The 20,865-nt window shown below is 40.4% G+C and overlaps 2 protein-coding genes across 3 annotated transcripts in view; one reads left to right on the top strand and one right to left on the bottom strand.

Moving 5' to 3' along the window:
* The first annotated feature begins 1,187 nt into the window (after positions 1-1,187).
* Positions 1,188-14,103, top strand: zdhhc12b (zDHHC palmitoyltransferase 12b). Of its 2 annotated transcripts, none has more exons than XM_085464632.1 (5): positions 1,188-1,711; positions 1,812-1,951; positions 4,703-4,795; positions 11,381-11,547; positions 11,633-14,103. In XM_085464632.1, exons 1-5 carry the CDS (start codon positions 1,615-1,617, stop codon positions 11,946-11,948), a joined length of 813 nt encoding a protein of 270 aa, XP_085320758.1. In that variant the 5' UTR covers positions 1,188-1,614; the 3' UTR covers positions 11,949-14,103. The 2 variants fall into 2 exon arrangements, with proteins under 2 accessions (XP_085320758.1, XP_085320757.1); XM_085464631.1 differs by having other exon boundaries at positions 11,378-11,547.
* The window catches only part of pkn3 (protein kinase N3), a 32,007-nt gene continuing 25,245 nt past the window's right edge, over positions 14,104-20,865 (bottom strand). Inside the window, exons 20-22 of the mRNA XM_085464630.1 lie at positions 18,392-18,499; positions 18,094-18,174; positions 14,104-14,804 (exon numbers count right to left, since the gene is read on the bottom strand). Coding sequence (XP_085320756.1) covers positions 14,604-14,804; positions 18,094-18,174; positions 18,392-18,499 — 390 coding nt within the window. The 3' untranslated portion in view covers positions 14,104-14,603. The remainder of the gene's footprint in view (positions 14,805-18,093; positions 18,175-18,391; positions 18,500-20,865) is intronic.

Below are 20,865 nucleotides of genomic sequence, written 5' to 3'. Positions count from 1 at the left end.
ACAGTCACTTAGATAATAAAGTATTTTAACTTGAATGTATAAGAAACACAACATATTAATGAAACAGTCTACTTACTGAGCACATCTGGCTGTTAGGTCACGAAGTCACCCCTTCTTCTGCAAATGCTGAGAGAGAGGCAAAAACAGACTTTAATCGATACCACTACTTACAGATTAAAATTAATAATACATAACCCTCCCACAGTTACATTAAGATGACTCCCCCCCCCCCCCCCCCCCCCCAACTTTTCACATATATATGTGAACATATGTAGATGAGGTATCATCACCTCATAACTGTAGCTACTTGGGTACTTGGGAGCCATCTTGGTAAGGTCTTTTATGATTAGAAACATTTATGGAAGCAAAATAGCCCTAATTGTCACGTCTGACCAGTGTATGTTTCCTGCCCTGACTTCTAACCTGTATGTTTAAGAAATGATGTAAAAATCACAGTTTAATAAGTGTCATGAAATCAATATCCTTAGTATCCTTATTTTCCTATTATATTGTTTTATGTACTTTAATAATGAAGGCTTGTAGAGCAAGGCCACTTTTGACTCACAAACTAAGTGCTCAGCCAGACTAAAAAAACAGGAAGTTTTAGTGCACAGGCATATTAAAAGATAAGACTCAGAAAAGAGAAACTTTGCCATATAAGCAATGTTTGAAATTGTGTGTGACGTCTGAAGTACAGAAATAACACCATATAAGACACATGTTGAGCTAAAAATGTTAGAGCTCTTGCAACTGGCGTTTGAGCTGTGCAGGGGTCTCTCTCTTCCGGAAGATGATTGAATAAAAAATGTTTTTTAACAATAGTGTTTTCTCTGTTATATCATGGGGACAAAAGAATCAGGGTTAATATTGATTAGGTACATTTATGGAAGAAAAATAGCCCTAATTGTCACATCTGACCAGTGTACGTTTTCTGCCCTGACTTCTAACCCGTATGTTTAAGAAATGATGTAAAAAAAATCACCGTTTAATAAGTCAGAACGCCAGAGAGTGGTGCCTTGAACCGCCCCTTCTGAGTGGCGGAAAGAACGCTTTTTTCCCGGTCTATGAACGCCGCTTTTCCCAACACTCGCAAAAACAGCGCTCATTGCGCAGCTGCGTATGACGTAAAAAGCGGCGTTGGAAGACCGGGAAAAACGGCGTTTTTTCCTCCACTCAGAAGGGGCGTTCAAGGCGCCAGTCTCTGGCGTAAAATACTGTGTTCTGTTCCGGTCAACGCCGTTTTTTTTTTACGGCGTTCTGACTTATCAAACGGCGATTTTTACGTCATTTCTTAAACAAACGGGTTAGAAAATTAGAGAATTTTGGCCTAGATTGTTTGCCATACTAATCGCTGCTACTGTGAGTCGTTGGAAGGATAAAAACAAATCCACTGGAAGGAAGCGAGCGGGATGTTTACTTCCCAGCTGCCGAAACTCGACATATGTAATATGTCCTGGGTAGAAGAAATATTCAACGATTTGATTCGGTCGCAACACATCGTTTAATACTCTGACGACATTACGGCTTGTATGACGCTTGCCCAGGGAAGAGAGTGGTGTTGTCGTTTATCAGCTCCATTTGCATGTTGGATGGCTGATCTATTATGCTAAGAACATGTTCAAAAATGTTTTCGGCTCAGGGTTTCTGGTGAGAACATCACATGTGATTCTGACATGGGTCATAACGTTAATCCTCTTCCTACATGATACAGGTGAATCTATCACTTTACATTCATAGGCTTTGCCTCTATAATCGCTCGCACACCCCTGGGAGCTGTGGTGGTGTTAAGTGTGTGAGTGATGTGTTCACAGAGCTGAGGAAGCAGGAGGAGACGGGCCAGCTTGTCCAGCCCGTGCTCTTCGTCCTGCTGGTGCTGCTGTCTGTGCTGCTGTACTTCGCGGTCTCTCTGATGGACCCGGGTTTCATCCTGTCTGATGACACGGACTTGCAGGTGAGCACGAGCCTACTGTACATTACTGTTATCACTCCCACTTTTTACCTTTGTGTTGTGATGGTTTGAAGCAGCTTGAATGTTTACGTTGCTGGTTAAAAAACCTGATTTAAAAAATATATCTTAAAAGATAATCGTGTGCTTGCAGTGCCAAAACAATAATGATAACAATAATTTATTTAAGGCAAACTAACACTCTGCCTTTAATTCAGTTCAGTTTTATTTATATAAGATCACAGCAATAGTCGCCTAAAGTTGCTTAATATTGTAACTTAAATGAGCTGTAGGCCACTGCTGGCACTGTCATCTCTTTAGTGGCCACTTTAGTGTAAGTAGTGCAAAAACAAACCAATCAAGCAAGTATTTCCAAAAATTTAGTGTTTTGTTTGTTTGTTTTAAATTTCAAATATTCTATAACAAGACAAAACTGCCAGTGTTAACACATTTCCCCCCCTCATGCTTAACTAACCGAAGCCTTTCATTAAACTACCAGAGAAGGAAATTGCTACTCTCTTTCTGGCCAGACACATGGCATCACTTCTGTTATAATTTTGTTCGTATTTAACAAAATAAAAAAGCAGACAAGTGTACACGTTAGTTTTTGACTGCTGGTGAAAATTGTTTTTTTCACAAATAACTCTCACTGAACTAACACAGCCAGTCCCTCAACATGTTTGTACTCTCTCCTCATGATGCCTTCATATTAAATCGTTTTTTGCTTTTTAAAGAACTTATTTTAACATTGCACTCAACAACAAACAAATCCTCCCAACAAAAAGGTAACTTCAATATACGGGCTGCAAGTAGGGGTGACGTGAGCCACAAGTGGCCATGGGCTGCGAGTTTGAAACCACTGCCCTACTCTAATAGCGAGAAAGAAAAGTATGTGAGGGTGGTGCAGCACATGTATGAGGACAGTGGTGAAGGATCTTCTCTAAAGCCTTTCTTGTTTCCAGTTGAAATTAGGGGTGGCTTTAAAAAATCTATTTTCCGATTCAAATCGATGTTAGCTAGAATAACACAATATCGATTCATTAAATCCTGAATCGATTTTTAAATATAAATTTATTTTGCCAGAAACACCAGAATCTCAGGTTAAGGCTCACAAAAGAATTTCAACAACCACCAAACAGCTAAAACAGCAAATGAGAGCAGGTAAACAGAATCCACACAAAGATGTAAACACAAAGAGCAGATCGTTCACCCGATGGCATGTACACAGACACGCTGTCTAGGCTGAATTCTGATTCTGCAGGTTTTGTCATTATCCGATCAAAATTCACTGAACCAGCAGCAAAAGAAGATCAAAACTACAGTTCACATTTAATAAACATCATATTTAATTCCCTCCTACTTTTGCTCTTTTGCTTCCACCACAATAAAATCACACTTCCTGCACAGCTCTCGCTCGCTCTCTTTCTCTGTGTAATTCAAGAACAGTTTCTCTCAAACTCAAATCTCAGTTTTCTGCATTATTCGCTTGCTTATTACGCACCAGTCTACCGTTGTGTGCATTGCTGTCGCCCGCTGTTTTGGTTTTTTTTTGGTTTGTTTGTTGTTTTTCAAAAATGCCTAATTTCTGCTGTTCAACGACAAAGAAATGTAAACTTTTTAAAATTATGCCAAACTGCAAAAGGCTTAGCTGTGTCTCTAATAAAACCTCTGTAACTTTGCTCTGTTTCGCTTCAGCAGCATCAGGTAATGTTCATATGTTAATTCATGGTTTTCTTCTGTTTTTGATCTACTGCAGAGAATTTTTAAGGTGGTGCTATAAAAATTCAGGCCAGGAAAATCTCCTTCGTGTTTTTCTGTGTTTTATCCACAGTTACTTTGACACAAAGGCATGTGCTGTGATGCTTACACCTCTGATGAAGTCAGTTTTTATACCTAGATATAAAATATGGATATGTACTGATAAATGATCAGAATTATACTATACCTGACTAAGTCAAAATTGAATTTAATCAAATTGAATCAGGGATAGAATTGAATTGGGACCTCGTGAATCGGAATCAAATTGATTATAGAAATCAGTGATGATATCCAGCAATTGTTGTAATGGACAGGCTAACAGATGAGGTCAGGCAGGAGTCTCTGTGGACTATGATGTTTGCAGTTGACATTGTGATCTATAGCGAGAGTAGGGAGAGGTAGAGGTATGCTATGGAGAAGAGGAATGAAAGTAGCAAGAACAGAATATGTGTGTGTGAATGAGATAGGTGGAAAGGGTGAACATGCAAGGACCAGAGATAGTGAGTTACTGTCGATGTGCCAGCACAGAGAGTGGTACTCTGCTCTTAGATGAAGTAAAAGGATTTCATGCAAGTCAGAAGTTACTAGCAAAGATGCAATTAAAGGTTCAGCTGTTGTATAACTTGGTTGGGGTCCAGACCATCTAAAGCAACAGACACTGCCCAAGAGAGGTGAAAGAGAGTGCAGGCAGAATGGAGTGGGTGGAGATAAAAGTCAGGAGTGTGAAAGGGATGATTTACAAGATGGTAGTAAGACATGTTATGATGTATGGCTTGGAGACAGTGGCTTTGACTAACAGACAGGGGGCTGAGGTGAACATGTTAAGATTTTCACTTGGAGTGACCAGGAAGGATAAGATTAAAAGTGAGGACACCTCAGTCCATCTGATGTCCCTACCATATAGAAAAAGTGGGAAACAGTGACAGTGTCCACTTTAACATAATTTGTTAGCTGGACAGTTACTCCTTTCTGACCAATTTGTCTTCTTTGTTGTATTAGTTCATGCTGGGAGTGACTGAGGAGCAGCAGGACATGATTCCTCCTGCCACCAAATCCCTGAGACAGCGCCGTTGTGGCCACTGTCTGCTTCAGGTATGCTGCTCAGCTCGTCGGCAGAGGTGGTATACACATGTCACTTAAATAGAAGTAGAGACACTTCCAATAAAAAATACCCTGGTAAAAGTTAAAGTACTTATTCAACTTTTTTACTCCAGTAAAAGTAAAAAAAAGTACAGGCTTTGAAAAGTATAAAAGTAAAAAGTAACTCCTTGTTACTTCAGTTCTAATTAATAATGAATGTAAACAGTTTGCACATCCATAATGTAGAACACAAGCAGAGAAAAACAAAGGGAATTAAAAGAAACTAGCTCTGTTGCCTTCATTGTAGATATGTGGAGATCAGATGGAGCTTTCCTGCTGCTCTTTCTGGCCAAATCAATTCAGCAGGATATGAGCATCTTACATGAGGTATTACGGCTGATTTTCAACCCAAAGCAGTACAAAGCTAATTTAAAGGTGGAATTCATTGAGTGAATCTAATAAACATCATCACCTAATTTGCTGCCTGCTGCCCTTGGTGTAACCTGACACTGACCACCGCTCCATCATAGGGCATGGCTGTAAACGTCACTGTGTTGTGAGATAAGCAGTGTAGTCTGCACTCAGCTGCCTACAACTGTCATGGAACATGTGAATAACAAAAAGGCAGTATGCCAGTTTATTATCGTCAGGTCTCTACAATCTTGAGCGCCTGGAGTTGATTGTTCTTGTAATTTAGTGCTATACAATTAAATGGAATAGAACTGTGTTGAATTTTGCACAATGTTTCATAATATGAAAACCGCGAATTGCTACCTTATCGTGGTGGAGGGTTTTGTGTGTCTCAGGGTTCCCAGGGGCTATGTTGTCCGGGTGCTTTTGCCTCCTGATAGGGTCTCCAATGGCAAATTGGTCCTGGGCGAGGGACCAGACAAAGAGTGATTCAGAAGACCCCTATGAGTGCAAGATCAAGGGAACACTTCACCTTGGGTGGATGATTGACATGGCTCTGCAATGTTGTGTGGAGATCAGGGGTGGTACCTCTGGATTTGCAGACCGGGGTAGTGGTTCCCATCTTTAAGAAAGGGGGAACGGTCTGTTAGTCGAACCTCGGATACAGGAGGAACAATGTGGTTTTCATCCTGGTTGTGGAACACTGGGCCAGCTCCTTATCCTCTCAAGGATTCTTGAGGGTGCATGAGAGTTTGCCCAACCAGAGAAGACATGGAGAAGGCATTCAACCGTGTCCCTTGGGGTGTCCTGTGGGAGGTGCTTCAGGAGTATAAGGGCGCCTGGCCCATTTCTACGGGCCATTCGATCCATAGACAACTGTTGCAAGAGCTTGGTCCACATATCTGGCAATAAGTTGAACTCGTTCACTGTGGGTGATGGACTCCGCCAGGGCTGCCCTTTGTCATCGATTCGGTTTGTTATTTTTATGGACAGAATTTCTATCTGTACTCAAGTGGCAGAAGGCTTTCATTTGGGTGGTCTCAGAATCTCCTCTCCGCTTTTCGCAGATGATGTGATTTTGTTGGTTTCATCAGATGATGACCTCCAGCTCGCACTGGAACGGTTCGCAGCCGAGTGTGAAGCAGTGGGAATAAGAATCAGCACCACCAAATCTGAAGCCATGGTCCTCAGCCGGGAAAGGGTGGAGTGATTTCCTGCCCCGATTTGAGGAGTTTAAGTATTTCATGGTCTTACTCACAAGTAACGGGACAAGGGAGCAGGAGATCGACAGATGGATTGGTGCTGCAGCTGCAGTGATATGGACGCTGTACCAGTCCGCCATGCTGAAGAGAGAGCTGAGTGTAAAAGCAAAGCTCTCTACTTGCTGATCAGTCTACGTCCCTACCGTCACCTATCACGAGATCACGAGCTCTGGGCAGTGACCGAAAGAACAAGATCATGGATACAAACAGCGGAAATAAGCTTCTTTCCAGAATAATAATAATAATAATAACTTTATTTATAAAGCGCTTTCAAACAAAGTGCTGTACAACTATTTAAAACTAAAAAGATAAAAAAAATAATAAAAGCGATACATAGCAATACAGGTAAAAGACACAATACAAGTTAAAAAAAAGAGATAGGTTTAGGACTTCAGCCATCTGGGAGGGGCTCAGAGTAGAGCCGCTGCTCCTCCACAACGAAAGGAGCCAGTTGACGTGGTTCGGGCATGTCCCACCGGGAGGAGACCCCAGGGCAGACCCATGACTCGCTGGAGAGATTATATCTCTCAACTGGCCTGGGAACGCCTTGGTGTTCCCCCAGACAAGCTGGAGGAGGTGGTCGGGGCCAGGCATGGTCTGGGCTTCTCTGCTTAGGCTGCTGCCCCTGCGACCCGGCCCCAGGTAAGTGGAAAAAGAAGATGGATGGAAAACAGATCACACCAAACAACAGATCATCTATTGATCTGATATCTTTTTTAAAAACAGCTCTAAATTAAATAAGGAGATTACACGTCAGCTATCTAATGCCACTGAGCAATCTTTATCCTAGAAGATAAAATCTCCTGTTGTCTCTCCATCTCTGAGTGAAGTTATCTCACTTTCTTTTCTGTCCTTTGCAAGCACAGCAGGCATGCTGTGTGACAAATGGCACACAAACCGTTTGTGTGTCTGCTCTTATGAGTATATTTGAAAAATTGCACTGGAAATTCCTTGAGGTGACTCTTGTTGTGAATTGGAGCTGTACAAATAACATTGAATTTAAATTATCCACGACTTTAAAAAGTTTTATGCTTCTCTTCCGTAGCACTAGATGCAGAACCACCAGTGTTGTGGAAAAAAAGCTTATTATGACCAGCTTCCAGATATCTGGACCAAAACACACTGTTCTGGATTGTTCCGGCCCACTTTAAGCCTTGAAAACGGTGCTGTAAATGATGCACCGACTAAATGTTTTTGCCCTGTTTATTTGTTCATGTGCAATAAGCACAAGCAATTATTGTTCCCTCCATTTAGGTTCAACTTTGTTTGATATTTCAAGACGCACAGTAACCTGAAATAATAACTCAAATGTCCTCACATGTCTTAAACTTAGAGTAACAACCCCGAGTAGAAAATGGAGATATTTGTGTAAAAATGTAGGGACTAAAAGGGAAAAATAAATACTTAAGTACAGTTGAGATTTGTACGTGTACAACCACAACCCAAGTGACTAGGTCTCTGAAGGAAAAGGCAGTGAATGTGTGAGATATCTTTGTCACTACATTTGTACTGCACTGATTCACTTTTCTGTGAGGGAGCTAATCTCAGTTGTGGAGAGGTGAGGGTGGTACATCTGGCCAGAACAAAATCAGAGAGCCAAAGCCACCAGAGCCGTTTGGAGGCTAAGCAGGTCACCTACTAATCAAAAGGTTGGTTGTTCGATCCCCATCTGCTTGAGTCTGCGGCCTAAAACTCCTTGGGCAAGATATTAATCCCAAGTTGCTCTCCCATCTTCATCCATTGGAGTATAAATGAGTGTGAATGTTAGATAGAAAGCACTTGTATAGAGGCAAGTTGTATAAAGCGCTTTGAATGCTCAGAGTAGAAAAGTGCTATATATAAGAACCAGTAAAATGGTACCAGTCCATTTACCAAATGGTAAATTGGATACTTGTCACGCTTAAATGTTTTAGACATAACCTGAGTAAACACAAAATGCAACTTTTAAATGATAATTGAATATATTAAGGGGGAAAAAATCTACCTGGCACTGTGTGGAAAAAGTGATTATACCTGTCGAGAAAGGTGGGATTCAGCGAGACATTCAAGTAAATGATGTATGTGCACAAGTCAGATAGATAGAGAGAGGATGATAGTTGTCGCTGGTCATCTGGTGATCAGGCGTTAACAACGTGACTGGATGTCACAAAGGGTCGGGCCAGATGTCATCTCAGAAGATGTGACGTCCAGAAAGAGAGGGAGGAGAAAGCTTGACCAGGTATAAAAGTTAGGTGAAAAAGAGATACACGGATCTTCCCTTTGTCCTCTGCAAGATGAGCAGTTCAGAAGATCGAATATAAGATGTTAAAGATTCCAGCAGAGACTCTAGAGGAATCAATATACCTGGATACCAGAGGCAGCTAATGCTGTTACTGCCCCTAACCCTCACCCATCAGGCTCCATCTAAGCTCATTTATCAGAGGTTAGGACTTTTTAAACAGAGAGCCAATCCAGATCTCCTGTATTAGATTGTTGGTTCACCAGGTCCACACCCCCTAAACCTAATAAGTGGTCGTGACACCCTTTGAAGCAAGAACTGTAATCAAACATTTTTGATAGCAAGAGTTCATTTTGTTGCATCGGAACCCTGATCTTGACTGAGGCAATTGATGTGGATGCATTGGGGTACAGTATCTTGCCCAAGATAAACTGGAGAAGCGGGGGATCGATCCATTGAATTTTTGATTAGTAGACAACTTACTCTACCACCGAATCAAATGGCCAGAAATAAAAGGACAGTTAAAATTGTGTTGCTTCTAAAACAACGAACGGATGCTGCTTGTGATGGATCCACAACTCTCCAGAGGTCATTTTCTGCTGTTTTTTCCCCCTCCTTGAAGTCTTACTTTTAAAAGGAGTCTGAAGGTCGTTCTGGATGTTGAAGCAGAAGTTTGAATAAGCATATGTCTGCTTGTGACAATAGAGGAAAAGCTGGGGTGGACAGACGTAGCATCTGTATTCCCATACAGGATGGGCAAACTGTACAATGTCACCTCTTTGTTCTCTGCATGTGTTTGTGTGTCAGTGTGTGGCTCTCAGGCTGAAATGAGACACTTGATATCTGGCAGGATCCAGCAGTGGTATAGGATATCAGGAAACACAGGGCTGTGTTACATACCCAGACGACCTTAAAAGTATCAGATAATACTTCAGATGCAGTATGCCGGGACTCCGAGTAAAATGTTTCATCACCAGATAAGAAAAGCCCCACATACTCACACAAACAGGAACTAACAAAAATTGGGCAAAATTCATGACGCACTGACACTTTCTCTAAGGAGGTACCACGGTCCATTGATAATACTGGACTACTGAGTTGAGCTCTGAGTTACAGACAGTCTGCCTGTATTCATTGTATATCAGTCACCTGATATACTTTTACACATCCAACTACACTCTGTTTCAGCTGCTTTAGCCTATCCATTTCTAAGGCACTTTACAACCCACTTCCCTGTCATCCCCATATTTCATTTTCAGTTTCATATCTGCTGACATGGTTGCCCACTCTGCTCAGTGGTCTTCCTGCTGCTCTCCCTGCCTCCGAGTGGCCTATGAACTGAACGGTGATGCTAAATTGCTCTAAATTAAATGACTAAATGGCTGAACTAACGACACTTTGTGCCCTGTGCTGTTGTAATCTTACCAAATACAGTGCATTTGGAAAGTATTCACACCGCTTTACCTGTTCCACATTTTGTCACATTATAGCCTTCTTCAAAAAATGAATTCAATTCTTTTCACTTCAAAATTCTACTTGCAATACCCCATAATGACAAAGTGAAAAAGCTTGCTTGAAAATCTTGCACATGTATTGAAAAACTAAAAAAAAAACCCACTATGCTATGAATGCACATATTCATAGCATTTATGGATCCTGTTTGCACTGATCATCTGTTAGATCCACCTATGGTAATTCCTCTTTATATAATAATAATAATGGATTTATATAGCGCTTTTCAAGGCACCCAAAGCGCTTTACAATGCCATTATTCATTCACTCTCACACACTGGTGGAGGCAAGCTACGGTTGTAGCCACAGCTGCCCTGGGGCAGACTGACAGAAGCGAGGCTGCCATATCGCGCCATCGGCCCCTCTGGCCAACACCAGTAGGGTAAAGTGTCTTGCCCAAGGACACAACGACCAGGACAGAGAGCCCGGGGATCGAACCGGCGACCTTCCGGTTACAGATACGCTTCACAACCCCCTGAGCCACGGTCGCCCCATATATACAAGGTCTTGAGTAATCTTAAACACCTCATAGTACCATGACACCCCATTAGAACACTTTGGTCTCAGACTGCTGGTTTACTTGGGGTTTGTAGGATATTTAAAAGTAGAATAGGATGCAGAGGCTTCAGCTTTCAGGCCCCTCTTCTATGGAACCAGTTTCCAGTTTGGATTCAGGAGACAGACACCATCTGTACATTTAAGAGTAAGCTTAAAACTTTCCTTTTTGCTAAAGCATATAGTTAGGGCTGGACCAGGTGACCCTGAATCCTCCCTCAGTTATAATGCAGTAGGCCTAGGCTGCTGGGGACTTCCCATGATGCACCGAGTGGTTTATACACAACTCTGCATTTAATCATTAATTATTAGTTATTATTAATCGCTTGCTCTTTGAGGCAACTGTTGATGTGATTTGCCTCTATATAAATAAAACTGAAAGAAAGAAAAGGAATTGAATATAAATGGTACAATTATTAAAGATGAGGGTTCTATGGCACGTGAATTTAATAACACTGTATACAGTTAGTAGTGGAATTAACTCAGAATTTCAATTCTTCAGTTGTAACATAATAACTGTGGAATCATCAGATTTATTTTGCGTGCAAGAGGTTAATGAAGCAGAAATCATGGAGATGATTAATGATTTGGACACTTGTTTCATTCAAAAAAAAAAAAATTGTTCTGTGTTTCAAGCAGCAGCCAATGAGATCAAAGCACTGCCAGACGTGTCAGCACTGCGTCCGGCGTTATGACCATCACTGTCCCTGGATTGAGAACTGCGTTGGTGAGAGGAACCACCGCTGGTTTGTGTTTTACCTGGCCTTCCAGCTGCTAGTGCTTCTATGGGGCCTGCGCATTGCCTGGTGAGCAACACCACCCATCTCTACCTCCATGTTACTGTTGCTGCTGTTGCAAAGCTGTCACATCCTATTGCTCTCTCCTCTTCAGGACGGGTTTCACCTACGTACCCATCTGGCACCAGTGGCTGCGTACAAATGGAGTCCTGACGGCCGTGACCATGCTGCTAGCGCTGCTCTCGCTCATCGTACTGTTGCTGCTCGGCTCCCATCTATACCTGGTTTCTCTCAACACAACCACGTGGGAGTTCATGTCGCGCCACCGCATCTCCTACCTCAAACACTGCGGTGCAGATGAGAACCCCTTTGACCGCGGGACATTCCAAAACCTTTGGGGTTTCTTCTGCATCTGGGGCACAGTGGTGTGGGAGCATGTGTACTTCAAGGAGGGCAGCGATCAGGTTTAGGTACATTTCAGTGATGAACAGCCTCTCTGGATCTGGGATTACACACCAAATAGGAGGATAAACTGTGCTTGTGACCGGTTCCCTTTATATAGGCATTTGTGTTGTTGTGCCATAACTGTGGAGCGTTTCCCTCCTTCTCATCCTCTCAGTCGTTCTTTATTGCAATTGATTGCCTGCATTTCCTGTTTTTTTTTTACCTCAATGCAGTCGTAGTGAAATATGTGGGAGCTTTCAAATAGTCAGTTTTGGTTAGGAAGTTTTCTAATGAGTAAAGTGATACAGGTGCATGACAGCTATAATAAAAGCATTTCAAATTCTGGTCTAAAGACCTTATGTTAAGGTCTACAGCAAGAGAAATAAGAGCTATAATAATTGACTTAATTAAGTATAATGCACACTTCACCTTTGGAATGTTTGTTGTTTATCATGGAATTAATTTTTACTTAAGGTCAGCTAGAATACCCGATGGATGGAGGAAATTTTACTTCAGTCATGGAAATCAAGGACTTAAATGAAATAAATCATTTTCCTGCTCATGTGTCTTACGGGCTATGGGGCAGGGCAAATTAGCATGATGCCCTAATGATCATGATCTAATAATAGTGCACTAATTTAATGAAATTTAAAGATGCAGCCGATTCATTTCAATAATAATCAATATGCTGCCAAGAGCAGAACAAATGAGCAGCTCAAAAACAGCAGAACCGGTGAGAAACCCAACGAGGATTGTGCGAACCAACGCAGGTCTTAGAAATAGAAAATGGAGAATGTGAGGTTCAAAGGTCTGAGACACAGCTGGAGCTCAGGATTTAGCCAGCATTTTTCAAACAGCTGTATGACCTGTAAGATGTGTAGAAGGTAAACAAAAGCATCAGATCTTGAGCCTCGCACACGTTCGTGAAAATACAGCTACTATGCCTACATGCTTATGAGCATTGCTCATTGTTGGTCTGTGCAGACTCCAGAGGAAGGACAGTTCAGCCAAGTTTCAGTATTATTGAGCAGAACACTCAGGGACAGGACTATTGCTATTTTTTTATGACCTTCATGAAACATCACAGTAAGAACACGCTAATAAGGTGGGCATTTTGCCGTCCATTGTCTCGATGCTGTAATTTCAACACAGTAGACATCGAGTTGGTTAGAATCTCAGCACACAGGCTTCTTTTCCCAACTTAAACATTTTGACCTCGATGGAGAACATCACCAGGTCGGGAACAGGAAATAGGAGTCATTTTTAGGACAATTTGAACATAGTGTGTTTCCAGAATGAGGCTGCTCCTCTTAATAACTGGTAACCAGCACTGCGGCCTTCCTCCTTATTGTTTACACATCAAGTTCATAATTTCCTTCAAAACAAGCAACTCTCTACATTGTCTTCAGGCATTTTACACACCTGAGTGAATCCGGTTAAGCTAGGACTTTACTCACCCAAATACCCTCAGTCCTGCCTCTTCCACAAAATCATTTAAGTAACAAGTGATGTTTGTTGACAATAACCTGACTGTTCACCCTCAATTCACATCAATCATTACATTCAAAATTTGAGTAACAATTACTTTAGTGTAGTGGGTTCCATTCTCTTGTTGTCTCGTATGATGAATGCTGTGCCTGTTTTACAGGATTCACCTTCTCCAGCAGCTTTTGTCACTAAAGTAGGTTAGTCCAAGTGAGTGTGTTTGAAATATGAACTGTATTGTTCCTGGCAATTATTCCATACATGTACACGATATTTAGACCTGTTACAGTGTCTCAAGTTGTTTAAAATTGTACATATTTTTTAAACTATTTTGGAGCAGAAAATGTCTTTAGATTTTTGTAAAACTATTTTAACAGGGACTTGAATGATACAGTGGAACACTGGTTATTAGCTAAAAGGTTTGAGTGCAATATGTTTCCATTTAAGGTTTTCCTTGTGCAATAGTAACCTTGTAAGACAGCAATAAATGTTTGTGTTTGATCCAGTGCAAAATGCTGAGTCCTTCTGCTTGGACAGTAAGATCTCTGCTTTTTTTTTTTTTTTTTACAAATTAACATTTACAGTCTGTGGTGTAGTTTTCAATTATATACAATATTGTCATGCAGTGTTTTTTTAAATACTGTAAATACTGGAAGTACTATAAAACTCAATAAATGTTTCATGAGGAGCTTTCTGGTTAAAGTCCAGCATTTATACATTTATTCATGTTTACCTTCACATAATTTACACTTTACATATAGGCTGGTTTTGTCTAAATGGGCACATTTGTTATTTAAAATTTCTAGACATTAACAGGTCAATATCAGCAGAAGTGAGAATTTTGGCCATTTTAAGCATTTAACAAAGAGAGAATAACAAAACAATCAATAGAAAAGTACATTCAGTGCGTTTTACCTTCAGTGAGACTTCACATATTTACAGGTTAGACAGTGTTACTCTTCAGAAACATTGCAGTGTAAATATTCTGTAAATAGCCTAACGAAAAATGACAAAAAAGTACAAAAATGATTTTGGCAAAGTGTTAAAAGTAACTCCTGCACAATGAAATCAGACCCAGCTAAGCAGATCTTGCCAGGGAAGAAATATCTGAAGGATATCTATAGTTTTTCCATCTTCTGCTCTTCTGTTGAGCCAGAAGAGCAGTGTTGAATAAGACAGAGCTTGAATCGCCGTGGTCAGCTAATGAAAGAGAAATCAAAGTCTGCAAAGATTTCCTGTTGCTCAGCAGTGAGGATGCAGGGTGTCCGCGGGAGTGTAAGGACCGGTTTGAGACGAGTGAATTCTTCATCAAAGTTACTGACATCCTGTGGAGCTCTAATGGCTGGCAGGAAGGGAGGCTTCACCTTCTTGGCCAGAAGAGCATCCCAGTCCATTTCCTGGTAACATAAAATAGGAGTTAAATTGTCTTTTCAAGAAAGATGCGGCCACGACAGCAGCAGAAATTGCAGGAAATTACAGTTCTATAAAGGCCTGCATCGAGTATAATGTAGAAGATAGTAGGTATAATAACCGGGCGTCATAAAGATACTCTATTTAACATATAATTCCTTTGGAAATTTTGTTGTCTACAGGCCATTTACCAGTATAAGCAAATATATTAGGCATTTATAAACCATACAGAAACATCACCAATCACTTTTTGGCAGACAATTACTTTGGGACACAACATCAGACCCTTCTGTATCTCCACTAAAGTGATGGCAATTAATGCCCAAAATATTCTGACATTTGTTTGGTCGATGATTTCTTTGTTGTAAAAATGTTAAACCGTTGGAATGCCGGTTTATATCCCTTTAAATTGTGTGTGGGTTGCACTCGTGAAAAAAATCAAATCAAATGAAAGAATCAAACTAAATCAATAAATTGTTAAATTGCCAAATATTTCCTGTTTCTTCAGACTTCAATCATCCAATCCAACAAACGACACCAAAGGGTCAATAGCAGAATAAGCTGTTTGGCATTGGCAGAGAAGATTTGGTAGGTTTTCCATGGGTGCAACCCACATACTGTACTGAACTCTACTGCTCAAGCCACAAATGATCTAAGGAGCTTGGAAAGAAAAGCAACCGGACTTCTTTCAGCTTCTTAAAGACAAAAGTTAAAGAAGTCCGGTCGCTTTTCTTCCCAAGTTCCTTAGATTACCATGACTTGGATGACTGAGAACCTTCACAAATATAAATACATTTCCTTACACATAAATAGACTTTCCAATGGAAGAAGAATTGTTACAAAAAAGAAATAATCAACCAAACAAATTTCTTTACTTTTTCTGCCTTGTTTATCTCATATAGAGTGTTTATTTTTACGTGCACCTAGGATTTCTGGCCAACAAGGCACAACTGCTGATATTTTTAAAAAGGGATTTTTATGTCACATGATCTCCTCAAGCTGTTACATGTACTTTGAGATGGCTGCGATTAAAAGTACACAAACGTAACCCTTGTATGGTATTTTAATTTGGAATCCACCTTTTTTTTTTTTTTTTAACTACCTTGACCTGGATGAAAGAGAACCCACACAGACACAGACTAATTTCTCAACTTCTCATGATAATCACAACCTGAAACTGGTTCCAGTAGATGGCCATACCTGCCTGACCCTGGTTCTGCCAAGGTTTCTTCCTGTTAAAAAGGGACTTTTTCCTTCCCACTGTCACCAAACGCTTGCTCAAAGGGGATCATGTGATTGAAATAATCCAGAGGAAAATGCCAACAGAGTCTTTACCTTACAATATAAAGCACCTTACGGTGAATTTTGCTGGGATTTGTCATATAAATAAAACTGAATTGAATTGAATGTTGAACTCCTTTGCCTCAATTCAAATCAACTGTATTTATATATATAGCACCAAATCACAACAAGCATTGCTTCAAGGAGCTTTGTATTACAAGGTCAAGACCACACAACAATGCTCAGGTCACTCTCTACAAAGCCAACACTGTTGTTTCTTGCTCACTGGTTAAATAATCAAACTTGTGCTCTTCATCATTCCTGTCGAAACTAATAATATTTAAATGAATAATGATTGTGGATGACAGTGGGTTTGGTTGTGCACTGTGAATATTTTGAAAAATCAAATTTAAATAATCTGAAAAATTGTAATAACAATTATCCCAGGTTATTATTTGATACTGTTAATAGCACTGTTTCTCCTCCACCCTGTTCTAATGAGGATGATTCTCAGTGCCCTGAATCATTTATGTCTTTTTCTCTAATTACACTTAATGACTCAATGATTACCTTCTTTACATCCTATTTGAGACGTCCACCACCATTAGCACATCTTTGTTTTCAGTTCACTGAGGCAAGGCAGTGTTCCCTCCTATACAAAACAGCCTGAAATAACTGCTTTACTGAAGAAACTTAATCCATTGGTAGCTGTTACCAAATTATGAAGAAACACTTGAAGAACATCAATTCAGATCTTTTAGCATTTCCTCCAAATGGCAGATTTTTAAACTCAAAAGTAGGACTCCGTTTTTGAAGCTCTGTTATGATCTTTTGATGGCTTCTGATACAGGGACTTGTTTTACACTCTTCCTATTTGACCTCAGTGCAACCTTTGATACTGTTGACCATAAAGTTTTACTTAATAAATTTAAGGTTCTGGCTGGCATCTCTAGCTCTACATTCGATTGGTTTCCCTTCTACTTATCTACAAGGACTTTCTCTGTTAGGACGAAGAAGCTATCCTTGAACATAACATTGTGGGGTTTCCACAATGAGTCGTCTTTTAGTCGACATTTTGTTCATGTCTCTGATGATGGCATTCAGCTATATATGCCTTTTAAGGCTCAAAGCTGGATAGGTGGTCCTCCCTAGTCCACTGTTTAATCCAGATTAGGAACCGACTCACTATCTGTTACCTTGTTCTAAACGGCAACAAGAGCGACACTGTGGTTATAGCTCCTCCTGAAGTATGTCCTAAAATCAGTCAGGCTTTTGCTTCTTTCTGTTCAAATGCAAATTCCAGAAAGGTGATCTCTGGAGAACATGTAAAATCTATTTTACATTTCTGTTTCTTTCATTTAAGAAGCATTTGTAAATTGTGACGTACGGTCACCTTGGCTGAACTCGACAAAATCATTCATTTGTGCGATTGCATGATTACTAAAATGCCTAGATACTCTCTTCCATGACTCCAAACAAACTCACATTTCTCCTCTTTTATATTCTTTATACAGACTCTCACTAGATTCTAGGATTATTTTTCAGTTTCTTATACGACAGAACAGTAAACAGCCAGGCCGTAGGCCATTTATCCCAGCTGCTTAAACACACTGCTGCTCACAGTCTTCAGCCACAGACTCAGAATCTGTTAGATGTTCCTTATAGAAATTTAAAGACTAGGGGACACAGAGTCTTTGAAATAATTTCCACTAATGTGGTTAGCTGACTCTGGACTTCTGCTTAAAAAGCAGTTAAAACCTTTTTCTTTAACCTGACAAGTCTTTGTTGAGACTACGGTCTTAACCTGATTTTGTATTGGAACTGCGGTATTTAATTTTCTCATATTTTTTGTTCCGTTTACTTGTGCAGCTCTTTGTGATTCCTTACTTTTCAGATGTTTTTACTCAGCACCTGCCCTTCCACTATTTCATCTCATACTCGTACCGGGTACTTCAGTGACTTCAGTTGAAGCAGCTACAATAACTGGACACTGACCTCATAAAATTTGTGCCTTTTGATCTCCAAGGCATCCTCTTCTCCTGCTCCCAGTCTCAACTCAGGATTTTTCTGCAGCAGCTGAAACACAGGCGGGAGAAAGAAGGTGATGTAGTAGCCTAGGTCAACAGCATTTAGAATATTCAGATCATATAAATAGAATTCAAATGTGCTGATAAGCTCAACAGACAGTTTAGATTTTGAGCACTACTTCATTATTAAAAGTGTGAATAAAACTGAAGAGGTCATAAAATGTTCCTCATCTGGAGAATTCAGTTTCCTTAGTCTGGGAGCCAACCTTCTGAATGAGGGATGCAGAGTTAGGAGAAAGGAGGCGGGGGTAGCGCACATCATCATTGACAATGCTATCAAACACTTCTTCCTCATCGTCGCCGGGGAAAGGAGACTGAAAGAAAGAACAGAGCTGTAGTAACTTCATATTGTTCTTGACATTATTTAAGGATATAATTCAGGCATATGCTCCAATGCCTTGTGCCAAACAGCTACCTGAACTCTACTCACACAGAAGTGTTTTTACATCTTCACTGGGTACGCCTCTTGACTCCTCTGAGCCAAGCATTCCTTTAACCTTAACTATTAATTCGTGTGAATGCTGATTAGGCATTCGGACTGGCAGTAGTAAAACCATTACTTAAAGAGCCATCACTTGACCCGAGTGTCTTTCCTTTTATCTCAAAAATTCCTGAAGGAGTGGTGGTAAACAGCTAACTTATCATCTGCAAAGGAAAGGTTTTTTTGAAGAGTTTCAGAGCCCATCACAGCACAGAAAGAGCTTTAGTGAAGGTTACAAATGATCTTCTTATGGCCTCTGACAGTGGACTCATCTCTGTGCTTGTCCTGCTAGACCTCAGTGCAGCGTTCGATACTGTTGACCATAATATCCTATTAGAGCGATTAGAGCATGCTGTATTACAGATACTGCGCTGCAGTGGTTTGCATCATATCTAATAGATTCCAGTTTGTTCATGTAAATGGAGAGTCCTCTTTCCACACTGAGGTTATTTATGGAGTTCCATGGGGTTCTTTGATAGTAACACTGTGAGAAATCTTGGAGTCGTTTTTTGACCAGGACATGTCCTTCAATGCACATATTAAACAAATATGTAGGACTGCTTTATTCCATTTGCACAAAATCTCTAAAATTAGAAATATCCTGTCTCAGACTGACACTGAAAAACCAGTTCATGCATTTATTATTTGTAGGCTGGACTACTGTAATTCACTATCATCAGGAGGTCCTTCAGTTAATCCAAAATGCTGCAGCAAGAGTACTGACAGGGACTAGAAAGAGAGCATATTTCTGCTACATTGGCTTCTCTTCATTGGCTTCCTGTTAAATTCAGAATCTAATTCAAAATCCTTCCCCTCACATACAAGGTCTTGTATAATCAGGCCCCATCTTATCTTAATGACCCCAACAGGGCACTTCGACCTCAGACTGCTGGCTTACTTGTAGTTCCTAGGATACTTAAAAGTAGTATGGGAGGTAGAGCCTTCAGCGTTCAGGTGACAGACAACCTCTCTACTTTTAAGATTAGGCTTAAGACTTTCCTTTTTGACAAAGGTTACAGTTAGGGCTGGATCAGGTGACCCTGAATCCACCCTTAGTAATGCTCCTTTTTTCATCCCTTTTCACTTACCGTGTATTTATACACCACACTGCATCTAATAGTTGGGTATTATTTATCTCTGACTTTTCTCCATGGCATGTCTTTTGTCCTGTCTTCCTCCCCTTAACCCAACCAGTTGCAGCACATTGCTGGCCCTCCCTAAGCCTGGTTCTGCAGAGGGTTTCTTTCTGTTAAAGGGACTTTTTCCTTCCCACTGTCACCAAAGTGGCTGCTCATTGGGGGGTCACCTGATTGTTGGGATTTGGTTAAGCCTTCGTAACACTTTGAATTCACGTTGATTTTTTTTTTTCATGCGAATATCCAATATGGTGGTGTAGAGAGGCAAGACTATCAATAGTACCCTTGTCCAACAAAGTACAGACCTAACTGTAATTATATAAACATTTGTATATACAAATGGTTGTTAGTTGTCCATAAACAGTCCAGCATTCACTTCTTTTCAGATTTTTTTTTCTTTTACTTAGCACCAAATCACAAGAGTTGCCTCAAGGCGCTTTATATTGTAAGATCAAGACCCTACAATAATAATTCATGTTTGGTCTAAATAGACTGGTTCTTATATAGCACCTTTTTCCCTACTTTAATGTCCTCATTCATCCATTTATATAAGAACTTTCTCTTCGCCAAAATGCTTTCTATCAACACACACTCATGTTCCCAGCTGGGATCATCCCACCAACCTTCCAATTAGTAGATGACCTGGTTTACCTCCAGACCTAAAGCCAAAGTCATATTTAGACTTTGGCTTTAGGATAAAGTCTAAACATGACTTTATCCTATCTCTGAAACATGGTTTTAATATAGGAATTTTGGTTTGTCTGAGCTGGGATGATTTTTCAACATTAATAGAGCATTGAATTTAGCAATTTGGCAGCAAAGTCTAACAGGAAAAGCTAATTGAACTAACAAAGCATTTCATGTGAGGAAATGTGAGGTAACATCAGTGTTTAAGCTCTTCTGTATGGAGGAATGAGTAAAGATTACTTTAAAGTAATGCAGTGATCAATAATGAATGGAAATGTGTAGGAAGGTCTACACCAGACACTGAAGGTGAAGGTGGACATTGCCCCAAAAAATTCAAACCTTTTTCTTCCTGCAACCTTATGACACGGTGCATCTT

Source organism: Copadichromis virginalis, linkage group LG7, assembly GCF_057382275.1.
Source record: "Copadichromis virginalis isolate Kocher_CV1m ecotype Utaka linkage group LG7, C_Virginalis_male_GT1.1, whole genome shotgun sequence".
Taxonomy (NCBI): Eukaryota; Metazoa; Chordata; class Actinopteri; order Cichliformes; family Cichlidae; genus Copadichromis; species Copadichromis virginalis.
The sequence above is the reverse complement of the archived record's forward strand: the minus strand, read 5'-3'. Positions and strand labels throughout refer to the sequence as shown.